We start from the raw sequence: 13,434 nt of genomic DNA on the forward strand, positions 1-13,434 counted from the left end.
CTAGGAGGGGCGGGGCAGGGTTGGGGGCGGGGTCGGCTGTGAGTGCATCTGGGCCGACCGGGCCCGCCCCTGGGGGCTGGCGCAGGAGCCGGGCGAGGAATGGCTGTGTGCGTAAGTCGGCCTCTCTTCATAGGCCGCACAGGGCTGCTCGCGGGACTTGGATTGGCTCCCCGGGCGCTGAGCGATCATTGGCTGCGGTGGGTCGTCAAGGCGATTGAGAGGAAAAAGAGAAGGGGTTTGGGGCCTGGCCGGCGAACCGAGGCTGAGGGCGGTTGGGCGGTTCCGTGGGGCGGTGTCCAGAGAGCTGCGGGGCCCGGGCCCCAGGGGTTCACGCCACAACTCCAGAAGGTGTCTGAGCCAGCGCGCCGGCGAGGAGTAGCGGCTAGTGGGACCCCGCGGGCCGGGACCATGGGCTGCTTCTTCTCCAAGAGGCGGAAGGCTGAGAAGGAGTCGCAGCCGGAGGGCGAGGAGGAGCGGCCGAAGCAGTACAGCTGGGACCAGCGCGAGAAGGTAACCAAAGTCCCGTAGCGGCTGGTCTCAGCCTTCCCGAGCCACTCGGCAAGGGTCCCCAGCGGCCGGGCAGCGCTGAGGGGGCGGACCCAGCAGCTGCCGCTCTTGCGCGCTCGCTCTCTCCCGCGAGTAGTTGAAGTCGGAGTGAATGACTTTTGGGGGAGCCGTGAAATTCAGCGTCAGAGAGGGCTCCACGGAGGGCGGTGCAGCGCTGGAAGGGGCCCTAGAGCTCATTGTCCAGGCAGATGGACCCTTCGGGCTTGCCCTCCTCTGTGCATCCTGCCCTCCGGTCCAAGGATGGACTCCAGGGAAGGAAGGAGAACCCGGAATGCCCCAAATCTCACATCTCGTTTCACTCGCAGCGCCGAGCGGGGTTTTGTCCAGTCCTCGAGTTACACATGGGACTGATCTCATCTCTTTCGCGGCTTGTGTTCTTTCTGTGGTTGTTTTCTCTTTTGTCTGCCCTAGCCAGTAAATCTCTTTGGTGCCTCCTGATATATTCCACTGCTGAATTTTCTCAATGACGAAGTGGACCGTTTGACATACAGCTTTGTATGACCTCCTCTTCCACTTACCCGAAAGGAATAATGAAAATGGAATCAGCCTTGGAATGTGTGTTAAGACCGTAAGGTGAAAATAACCAGCATAAGCCAGGCAATATTTTACTGTTGCTTTCATGAATGAAAATGCCCTTATTTTTGCTTTTCTATGTAGCCAGAAACGAAAAAGCTTTGAACACGTCCACTAGTCTTACACAAAGCGCACTTAGTCATAAAATTTCATAATGCTTCCTCTTTCTACATAGTTCTCCATTTGTGTTTAATAAAATACGTTGATAGATCCATCAATTATTTTTCTCATCCAAACGAAAAGAAAGACTTTTAAATGAGTGTTATGAACAGTTAACTCCTTGCTTAATAAACATACCTGTATCCATGACTACTTTATAGTAAATGTCTTACTAATGTTTTGATTTCATAGACCATCCCACATGATTTCCAGTCCCCAGCAGAATGTATTCACATAAACTCGGTTCTCCAAGTGTCAGATTTTAAAAATTGGACGCTTTTTACAGACTTCTCAGCCCCATCTTTCTGCCCCTGTTTCACAGGGTTGCATGGTCTGTTTATTAATTCTCTTTTATCCATACTTGATAGCAGCATTTTATAATGTAAGAGTGGAAAATACTATATTTTCTGTCTGAAAACAACCCCTTTAAAAAATCTTCTGGACTATTAGAGAAAGAATTACCAGCTTACATTTTGAGACAGTGGAGATACCACATTTCCCAACATTGCTTTTTCTTTTGGGAATTTTTTCTTTTTCTTCTGGAATTACTAAGAATTCACTCTAGGGTACCTCTAATTTATGATAGCCTGCTAAATTTTATGTGATTTTAAAGATTTTTTTCTAGCTCCTTACCTCTCATGAGGTCAGTATGGGTAGTGTGCAAATGTTCTGTATTAGTCCAGTGATACTTTTACTGAGTTTAGCATGGTCTTGCTTGCTCCTAGAAGATTTTAATTGTACCTTAAAAGGAATGGGATGCAAATGCAGCCCAGAGAACATAAATGAGATACGTTGGATGTATATTAACAGAATGGTTTGTATTAAAAGTTTAGGTCTCTATAATGTGATCATGGACTATAACATAAACAATTTTAAAGTTATATCAGACAATTACCATTCAACTTGTAAGACTTAGCTGTAAAAAGAAAGTGCAAAAAAAAAAAGTGCACTGCCTGAAAAGTTTCCTTGCAACTTGGAAAAGTGGTGTTTAGATTTTTCCTTAGGTTGTGTAATCAGAGTATCTTTATTGAGAGGCACCCTCTGGGTTTTGGGTTTTGACTTGTGTAATTGGGTCAGTCTTAGGGGACCGAAGCTAGAAGAAATTGTCTCAATTAGAAAGAATGTTTGGGGACTCAGTGTTGTCATGACAACTGGTATACTGTAATCAACAGCGTAAGAAGCTCATTTTCTATTGCTGACTTGGAAAAAAAAAGTTTATTGTACAATTACTACATTGACATGATGAGAAATATTTTTGGATTGTAAGATCTGTGATTAAATCATTTGGAAGGAAAGGCTTTTATCCTTGTTACCTGTATGCTGCCTCCCATAGCTAGGCAAATTATTCAATATATATGTTCTCAAACACCAAGGGAAACTCAAAATTATAAGAATTATTTTCCCTGCCCTTGAAGAGCTGACTGGCTTTTTTGAGTTAAAACAGGAAATATTTAAGTATCAAGGGAAGATGAGTAGTACAGAAAAGTAGCTTTCATTTTCTAGTTATTCATACCAATACTCTTTCTAGACAATAGAAATGATGGCATAGGTATGAAAATTGTGATTTTGAGTGTGGACAACACATCTTGTGTCCATTCAGGTTCCTCAGTTATAAAATCAAACCTGGTAAAAATTTCTCTACTGTTTAATAAGGTAAAGGCCTGTCCTGAGAAAGAGGGTTAGATAGTACTGGTCACCTCTGAGGATAGAACTTGGACCAGAGATTGGGCAGGACAGAACCAGTCTTAGTATAAGGCAGATCATAATTCCCAGAGTTGTTCTTCAGTGGAAAGGGTGGCTTTGTGAAGAACTGATCTCCATGTTGGTCAAAACATTCAGGCACAGGTTGGATGGAGACCTACTAGAAAGAAGTGTCTGCATTGAGTAGGGGGCTAGATGCTGTTTTTAGCCTTTTAAGTACGTGAGGTATTCTAGTTATCCATTGTTGCATACCAAACCACCCCAAAACTTAATGGCATAGAATAATGGCAAGTACTTATTTTGTTCACAACTCTGCAATTTGTGTAGGGCTTAGCCGGGTTGGCTCTTTGCTTTATCTGGCATCAGCTGCAGCAGCTTGACTGGGGGTTGGAGGATCTGCTTTCAATATGACTTAATCACAGAGCTGGCTGGCAAGTTGATGCTGGCTTTTGGCTGGAAGCTCAGCTGGGGCTAAGGGCCAGAGGCCTCTTCCTGTAGCCTGGGCTTCCCCACGGCGTGATGGCTAGGTTCCCAGGGCAAGTGTCCTAAGAGAGACTGGCAGAAGCTGCATGGCTTTTTCTAACTAGGCTCTTAAGTGATGTAGCATTACTTCTGCTATGTTTTGTTGGTTGAGGCAATCACAGGTGTCCACCTGCGTCCAAGGGGAGGGGACCTCTTGATGGGAGAAGTGTCAAACTTGTCGACATGTTTTAAATCCTTTACATAAAGTTTTTGCTGCTTAAAGGAAGTAACTAGTTCTTTGTTTATTCATTTTAAAATAGCTTTATTGAGATAAATTCATATGCCATACAGTTTACTAATTTAAAGTGTACAATTCAATAGTTTCAGCAAGTCCACAGGGCTATGTTACTATCACTATGATCTAATTTTAGAACATTTTTGTCCCTCACAAAAGAAACCCAGGTCCATAAGTAGTTACTCCTCACTCCTCCTAGCCCCTAGAAACTACAGTTTTACTTTCTATCTCTATAGATTTGCTTATTTAGGACATTTGTCAGTGGAATCATACAATATGTGGTCTTTTGTTACTTTCACTTAGCATGTTTTTGAGATTCATCCATATTATAGCATATATCAGTAGTTTATTCCTTTTTATTGCTGAATGACATTGACAGAGTAGATATTTTATTTCATTTTATTTATAAATCAATTTTATTTATTTTACTGTCCGTTTTGTTTATCCATTCATTAGTTGATGGACTTTCGGCTTTTCATTGTTTCCACTTTTTGGCCATTACAAATAATGCTGCTATGAATATTTGTGTACAAGCTTTTGTGTAGACATATGTTTTAATTTCTTTTCGATATATACTTAGGAGTGGAATTCCTGGGTCATATAGTAACTCTATGGTTAACTTTGTGAGAATCTGCCAAACTGTTTTTCAAAGTGTCTGCACCATTTACATTTTCACCAGCAGTGTATGGGGGTTCCAATTTCTTCACTCATATAAAGTGGGAAAAGGGGAAAAGCGCATGGAGTGGAAAGTGTATGGGACTGGGGTTTTAATTTGCATTCTGCCCTGTACTGTATCTCACTGGCAAGTCATTTAGCTTTTCCAGCCCTCAATTTCCTAAGATCCCTTCCAGTTCTTTAATTCTTTGAGCATCTTAAGAGAAGAGGTAAGCATCGTTAGAAGCATTCAGGCAAATCTGAATGAACAGAGAGAATGTGACAGGATGTACAATCAGATTAAAAATCAATTAGATGATATGAAAAATCCTTTCTAATCCTAAAATTTCATAATTCTATTTTGTGGTTATATATTTAGCAACATGGTGTGTTATATAAGTATAATACTTCACCTTCTCTTGTCATCAATGTATATAAGATCAAGGTACTGGTATTTGTTATTTTCACTCATGAAATTACCTTTCAGCTACATAACTATGTTGCCTTGAAAGTGACTTAACAATGTGTAAGTTTTAAATAATTTATTTTAATTGAAGTGTAATTTACATAACGTAAAATTTACCCTTTTAAAGTGTACAGTTCTGTGAGTTTCGACAGACAAATACAGTCATGTAACTATCACCATAATCAAGATATAGAACAGTACCATCATTCCCCCCAAATTTCCTCATGCTCCTTTGTAGTCAACTCTGCCTCCAGCCTCTGATCTGTTTTTTATCCCTATAGTTTTATCTTTTTGAGAATGTCTTATAAATGGAATCATGTAGTAGGTAACCTTTTGAGTCTGGCTTCTTTCACTTAGCATGACACATTTAAGATTCATCCATGTTGTTGCATGTATCAGGAGTTCCTTTTTATTGCTGAGTAGTAGTCCATTTTATGGATTTACCACATTTGTTTATCCATTCACCAGTTGAAGGACATTTAGGTTGTTTACAAATTCTGATAATTATGAATAAAACTACCATAAACATTTGCATACAGGTTTTTGAATAAACATAAGCTTTCATTTCACTTGAGTGAATACCTAGGAGTAGGATTTCTGAGTCATATGGAAATTGTATATTAAACTTTATAAGAAACTGCCAAACCCTTTTCCAAAGCAGCTGTGCTATTTGCATTCCCGTCAGTAATGTATGAGAAATCCAGTTTCTCTGCATCCTCACCAGCACTTGGTATGGTCAGTTTTTAAAAAATTTTTAGCCATTCTAATAGGAGTGTAGTGGTATTGCATTGTGGCTTAATTTGCATTTCCCTAATGACTAATTATTTGTGGAGCATTTTTCCATGTACTTATTTGCCATCTGTATATTTTCTTTGGTGAAGTGTTTATTAAAACCTTTTGCCCATTTTTTTTACTGGGTTATTTGTTTTCTTATTATTGAGTTTTGAGAGTTTTTTATATATCCTGGATACAAGTCCCTTGTCGTGTGTGTCTTGCAAATATTTTTTTCCCAAATAATGACTTGCCTTCTCTTAATAGTGTCTTTTTTTTTTAAAGATTCACATTTTATTTATTGTTTTTTTGCTACGCAGCGTGCGGGATCTTAGTTCCCCAACCAGGGATCGAACCCACACCGCCTGCAGTGGAAACTCGGAGTCTTAACCACTGGACCGCCAGGGAAGTCCCTTAATAGTGTCTTTTGAAGAATAAAAGTTTTCAAAATTTAGATAAAAGTCCAATTTTCAGTTTTTTCTTTTATGGATCATGTTTTTGGTTCACATCTAGGAAATCTTTGCCTAACCAAGATTACAAACGTTTTCTCCTCTGTTTTCTTCTAGAAGTTTTAGAGTTTTTGGTTTTATATTTAGGTTCTATGATCCATTTTGAGTTAATTGTTAAATATGATACAAGGTATGGGAGATTCTTTATTTTTTTACATATAGATGTCTAATTGTTCCAGCACCATTTGTTGAAAAGATTATCCTTTCTCTATTGAATTGCCTTTGCACCTTTGTCAATATATACATAAGTCTGTTTTTAAATTCTATTCTGTTCCATTGATTTATTCACCTAGTAAACATTGGTTTCTGTTTGAATATGGTTGAATACAAAGAAGCAGCCAAGAGAATGTACTTAGGAGCCAGACTGCCTAGGTCTGAGACTCAGCTCAAGCATTTACTGTGTGACCTTGGGTAAGTTATTTAGCCTCTGGGTGCCTCAATTTTCTCATCTGTAAAATAGAGATAATTATAGTATACAACCCTCATAGGGGTTTTTATGAGGATTGAGTGAATGATTATAAAGCACTTAGAATGGTGCCTGGTGCCTATATAGTGCTCCTTATACTCCTGAGTCTTATTTTGAACTTCTACCCAGACCAGATTTCCATTAAAACTAACAAATGCCATTATTTCATCTCAGATTATCACTATGGAAGTTTAACTGTGGAGGTGAATTTTAATGAAAAATTTGCATAACTGCTTAGTGAAAGAATAAGATGTTCACTTTTGTTTTCTGTTAGGAAGATAATACTTACCTTAGTTTTTTAGCTATATCAGGTGAATTCCAACTCCTGAAATGTTTCTTTGATTTTTGAGAGTATATCCATTACCTTTCAAGCATTGTAGTTAGAAATATGACCTAAACTAAGCTCACTTCATAAGTGATTCTTGTGAAAAAGTAGTTTAAAAACTTCACCTTTCATGTTTGTGGTTTTGGTCACTTTGAGAACTAGTAACTTTTGCAAAATTATTATGGTACTAAGCTTCAAGCTTTTTATTATCACTTTTTGTTTTGAAGAGCTTTCAGGAATTGTTGAGAAAGTAAGTACAGCAACGTAAATCCTAAGTTTCTCCTTTGTAGATCATAATGATAGTCCAAGTAATTTTATACTCTAGAACTCTTTAGCTATAGGATTAATTTCACCCAGTGAACTACGAGAACTGAGGTGTCTAGATAAAATATGTAGAGCAGTAAATCACATTTAACTCCTCAGTATTGGCAGCAGTTATGGACTGAATGTTTGTGGTTCCCCACCACACCCCCCCAGCCGCCTCCAAATTCATATGTTGAAACCCTAACTCCCAGTGTGGTTCTGTTTGGGGATGGGGCCTGTAAGGAAGTAATTAAGTTTAAATGAGGTCATGACGATGGGGCCTTGATCTGATAGGATTAGTGTCCTTATATGAAGAGGCATCAGAAAGCTTGCCATGCACCCACCCAGGAAAGACCATGTGAGGATAATTCAAGAAGGCAACCGTCTGCAGGACAAGAAGAGAGGTCTCACCAGAAGCCAACCACAATGGCACCTTGATTTTGTACTTCCCAGCCTCTAGAACTGTGAGAAATAAATTTCTGTTGTTTCAGCTACCCAGTCTGTATTATTTTGTTATGGCAGCCAGTCTTGGTCTGCTCAGGCCATTGTAACAAGATACCATAGACTGGGTGGCTTAAACAACAGAAATTTATTTCTCACAGTTCCGGAGGCTGGGAAGTCCAAGATCAAGGTACCAACAGATCATGCCTGGTGTCAGAGATAAATACAGCTGGACATCAGTTAAAGCAGTGAAAACAGATTTTGTTCAGTAACTACTGACGGGGGAAGGAGCTGAGCTCCATTCTGATTTGTGCAGAGGTGACTTAAGCCATTGAAGGGAGAATGAGGGAGCGGGGAGAGCAGGGACTCAGTAGAGTCAGAGAAGTGAAAAATTACAAAGTTGGTCCGTGTAAATAAGATTAGGCCAGCCGTGTTAGCTGGCAGTTTTAGAAGTTAGGATCTTATCCTCCCACAGAGACTGGTAAACAGAGGCCCTATCCTTCCTAATAATTACATTTCATAGGAATGGATCTCAGGTCCTTGAGAAGGACACTTCTCATTAGTAAGAGATACAGTCACAATTGTAAGCCCTTTTTAGTAAATGCTTTAAGAAAGGGAGGTCAGTGGCCTATCATCAGATGTTGGCTAGAACAAATAGTAAAATTTCCTGTGGAGTTGAGCTTCCTCAGGCAGGCATTTTAATGGGGACCTGGGGTCATTCTAGGGACAAAGCCTTGTGCTAGTAGAAGCCATGCTAGAGTTTGGTCAAGTCTGTTAGTGCAGGGATTTGGACGGACTTGCAGTGTGCCAAGAGTTCTGCAGTTCTTACTGGGGAAAGCCTGCTTCCTGCTTGTAGTCAGCCGCCTTCTTGCAATGTGCTCACGTGGCCTTTCCTCGGTGCCTGCCTGCATGGAGGGAGAGAGAGATCTCTTCTTATAAGGATACTAATCCCATCGTGAGGGCCCCTCCCTCACGACCTCATCTAAATCTAATTACCTCCAAATACCATCACATTGGGGGGTTAGAGCTTCAACATATGAATTTTGAGAGGACACAAACATTCAGTCCATAACACAGCCCAAGCAGACTAAGACAGCAGCCCAGTAATTTTAAAGTTAAGAATAGATTTTCTTTCTGCATTTGCAACAAGTCTCAACTACAACTACTAATATAGTACTAATTATAATATATTATAATTAATATAGTTGAATTTTCTGTTTAATACTGTACATTTATAATATATATCATTTCCCATGCCAAAAAATTAGCTGAATTCCTTTAAGTAAGAAGTATTAACTTTTATTTTTTCTCTTTATCCAAACAGTGGTTTGTTTCCTATTTAATTCTGAGATAAATATGCTTGCAAACTTTTGAACTTGCTCTCTGTGTCTTAGGCAAAGATAATTTGGCCAGAATCTTGAAGCCCAAATCAATTCTCCAGGAAAATACACACAAAATTTTACATAAAAGTTTTAAGGAGTTTCTGGTACAGTGAGAGAAACCATAAACTGAAGCTTGAAGATTCCCTTTGCTCGTTGAGTTTGAGGCCTTGGTAGAGACAGGCCAACTCCTGGACTCCTTTTCAAAAAAACCTATTGGTGGCACTCTAGATCATCTCACTCCCACTGTGGGAGGTAGACTGGTGCTGAGAAGACAAGCTGAAGAAGACCAGAGAACGTTTTTTATCCTCCTTAAGGCCTAAAGCAGAACCAACTTAAACCACTCTTGCATGTTCCTGACTAGGTCAAGATCCCATTAGCCTACTCCATGACCACATTCCCATTGCCTTCCACTGGCTCTACCAAGTAGAAGGCAGCCTCAGCCTCCTTTTACTGCAGGTAGGGACAGAAGAGTATGTAAAATGGAGAGACCCAGGACTGACATTAAAAGGAGTGCCTCTGCCTGGCTTTGTGTATAATTATCTTCCTACTCAGAAGTTGGCCAACTTGAACAGTGACCTAAGTGTATGTCCCTAAAAATACATTTCAGAGTCTGTCTTCTTTGGGGATGAAGTAGAGAGATGGGGTGTGGAGAAGTGTATGATCATCAATCTCAGTTACCCTTCATATTTGTTTATTTAAGAGATACCTGGAGACCACCTACTTCTGGTTATACTCTGAGGTAATGAAGGTTAAGTAGTTAAAATGGATTCAATAATTATGTGTGCAGGGCCTCTGTGGTGCCAGGCACTTTTCTAAGTCTGGGGAAAACGGGTGAACAAAACAGATAATCCCTTCACTCATGTAGTTTATGTTCTAATGGAGGGCAGCAGGGAGACTGACAATAAATACAGTTCATATATAGTGTGTTAAAAAAGAAGCTAAGTGCTTTGGAGAAAAATAAAGATGGGTAAAGAGGTAATATTATTGGAGGAGGTGTTTCTGTTTTAAGTAGATTGGTTACAGGATTCAAGCCCAAAGTTTTAGATACATAAGGGGATGTAGATTGGTATTTAATGTAATGTAGGTACTCAGAAAAAGGAGAGTAGGCTTCTGGTTGAGGGAACTGGAAAGCGTCACAAGAAAAGTGTGACAGGTGGGCAAGTAGAAGAACTAGGAGAGAGCCTTCTGGGCAAAGGAGAATCAGAGGGCATAGACAAGTTACAGCAAGTGCGTCAGATCTACTGAAGAATAAAGTTCCCATAGGAGGGTGATAGGAGTTAGGACTAAAATGTGAGTTGATATCACATAGTAGTGACTTACGTTGAAAGGTTTTCTAATAATGAACCATTTTTACACAACCTGAGACAAATCCAACTTGGTTGTGGTGCTTTCTCGTCTTATAGGATTGATTTAATTGACAATTTTTTAAAAACATCTATAGGCATGAGTGAAATGGACCTAAAATTTTCTTTTGTTATGTCTTTGTTTTTCTTATTTCTTGCTGGACAGACTAGTAGCATGAATTAGGACTGTTGCTTCTTTTTCTATTGTCTTTAAAGGTTTGCATAAAACTGGGATGAATAAAACTAGAATCTGCTTATAAAACCATCAGGGCCTGGTGTTTTCTTTGTGGGAACACTTTAGCCACTGCTTCTATTTCTTTAGTAGTAATAGCTTTTTATTTAAGCTTTTAACTTCTCAAATTTGCTGTGGTAAGTTATTTTTTAAGAGATGCATTCATTTCATGGACAAAATGTTTTTTAAATTATTGGTATATAGTTGTTGTTATTCTCTTTTTAACTTCTACTTTATTTATAATTATACGCCCCTTTCATTCATACTGTTTTTGTTCTTATTCTCTTGATCATCCATGCCAGAAGTTTGCCTAATTTTTGGTTTTGTTTTTTTGTTTGTTTGTTTTTTTGTTTTGGCCATGCTGCGCAGCTAGTGGGATCTTAGTTCCCCGACCAGGGATCAAACCCATGCCCCCTGCAATGGAAGCGTGGAGCCCTAACCACTGGACCACCAGGGAATTTCCAATTTTTAGTTTTTTCCCCCCAAAAAAAACCTATTTGGGGCTTTGCTGATGTTTTCTATTGTATATTTGATTTCTAAATCATTAATCTCTCCATTATTTTTATCTTTTTTCCTTCTACTACAGAAAGTAGGTTTATTCTACTATTTATTGTCTAATTTCTTAAGATGGACATTTAACTCATTAATTTGAGAGTTTTTATTGTAGCTATTTAAGCACCATTTTTGCTGCATTCCATAGCTGGTGTTTTAAAATTTAATCCTAAGTATTTTTAGGTTTTGATTATGATTTCTTTAATCCTTGAGTTATTTAGCAGTGTGTTTTTTAAATTTTCAAATAGGCAAAGATTTTTTTTTTTATAAATTTATTTATTTATTTATTTATTTATTTTGGCTGTGTTGGGTCTTCGTTTCTGTGCAAGGGCTTTCTCTAGTTGTGGCAAGCGGGGGCCACTCTTCATCGCGGTGCGCGGGCCTCTCACTATCGTGGCCTCTCTTGTTGCGGAGCACAGGCTCCAGACACGCAGGCTCAGTAGTTGTGGCTCACGGGCCTAGCTGCTCCGCGGCATGTGGGATCTTCCCAGACCAGGGCTCGAACCCGTGTCCCCTGCATTGGCAGGCGGACTCCCAACCGCTGCGCCACCAGGGAAGCCCGCAAAGATTTTTTAAAGTATCTTTTGTTATTAACTTCTAATTTAATTGCATCTTGGTCGCATATAATAGCCTGTAAGTTATCTATTATTTAAAATTTGTTGAGGCTTTCTTTATGATCTAGTACTAGTACATGATTTTTTAAAAAATCCTTCAATATGTGCTTGAGAAAAAATGTGAGTATACTCTACTAGTTGGGTGCAGAACTCAAACTTATTCACTGTGTGGTTTGGATCTCCTAGATCCTTGTTGATTTTTTTTTTTTTTGGTTCATTTGACCAATCAGTACTTGAGAAGCAGCATTAGAAGACACTCCTTAGATTTTAATTTGCCAGTTCTGAGGATCTGGAGAGGTCCTGAACCACTGTCAAAGTTCATCCCCACCCATTTTTCTCAGCTCTTCACCAGCACAGGGTTTCTGCCCTGCCCTGAATTTGCTCCCAGGGAAATCTGGACCAGAGGTCTGAGTCCTAGCAGGTGTAGGGGAAGCATTGTTGTCTCAAGATTTGGGAAGGGGAGAAGCAAGAGAAGAAATCTGAGTTTCCTTTTCTGTTTTCTGTTCCCACACCCACCACAGGGGTGTCTCATGGTTTCCCCTTTTCTTGGTGTTTTTCTTACTTGGTCCATTTGAGATTGATCTTGGATAACTGGGAGCCAGCAACTATGCTAGTTCAGTATCTTGATAGAGACCAAACTGGAACACTGTACCTTTATATATGTGTGTCACCTGTAAAACCCTAGAAATGGAATAGCTTGAACACCTCTTCCCACATTAAACCTGTGCTGCCTCTTATATTTTCTTTTTCTTTTCTTTTTTTTTTTTTTTTTTTTGGTGTGTGGCACTACCAACATCCAATCACATAAACCAGAGCAGTGTTTCTTCAAACCTGTGGGTGGGATAATAGAAAATATTTGGGGTTTAACACAAAATAAGGGTAAGTATTATTTTGTGAAACTTTTCTTTCATTGGTATGTGTACATGTACAAATACTCATAAGTACGTGTACTGGGCTGTGCTGGAGAATGTACTAATGTGAATTGTAGTCAAAAAGGTTGAAAAATACTGGACTAGAGAACTAGGAATCATTTTTGACCCATCCTTCTGCCTTACCTCCTATAGCCATTGAATTACTAAATCGGCTGATTCTCCTTCCTCAGTATTTCTCAAATTCATTCCATGTTCCTCTTCCCTGCTAACCACTGCTCTAGTTCCAGCCCTTTCTGGATGACTGCAGCCGCCTCTCTGATCCACACGCCACTTGTCCTTATTCTTACCAGAATAATCTTCCTAAAATGTAAATTTTGCTTATTTAAATCATTCTGTGGTACCCCTTTGTCCACGGAGAACTTCCAAGCTTCATAATATGGCCCCTGCCTACCTCTCCAGCTTCATTTGCTCCCATTGCAGTATCACTGGTAACGCCAGACCATGTTCACTTTTCCTCACACTCCCTGAAGAGTTTTCTTTTGTTTCATTCTTTCACTTTTGCCTGATATGGGAAGGGAGGATCCTTTACTCCTACCCCTTTTACCTGGTGAACTTCAGCTTATTCATTCTCACTTTGCACAGGAAGTCTTACACCCCTACCTCCCCTGCGCCTGGTGTCCCTCCTCTGTATTTCCAGAATATTCTGAGCATCTCTCATTACACAGCCAGGTTGTTTTAAAATCATTT

General features: G+C 39.7%; 1 protein-coding gene across 1 annotated transcript in view; it reads left to right on the plus strand.

Moving 5' to 3' along the window:
- The first annotated feature begins 203 nt into the window (after positions 1-203).
- The window catches only part of RP2 (RP2 activator of ARL3 GTPase), a 46,837-nt gene continuing 33,606 nt past the window's right edge, over positions 204-13,434 (plus strand). Inside the window, exon 1 of the mRNA XM_057539112.1 lies at positions 204-510. Within this exon, the coding sequence (XP_057395095.1) occupies positions 409-510 (102 nt within the window). The 5' untranslated portion in view covers positions 204-408. The remainder of the gene's footprint in view (positions 511-13,434) is intronic.

Source organism: Balaenoptera acutorostrata, chromosome X (genome assembly GCF_949987535.1).
Source record: "Balaenoptera acutorostrata chromosome X, mBalAcu1.1, whole genome shotgun sequence".
Lineage (NCBI taxonomy): Eukaryota > Metazoa > Chordata > Mammalia > Artiodactyla > Balaenopteridae > Balaenoptera > Balaenoptera acutorostrata.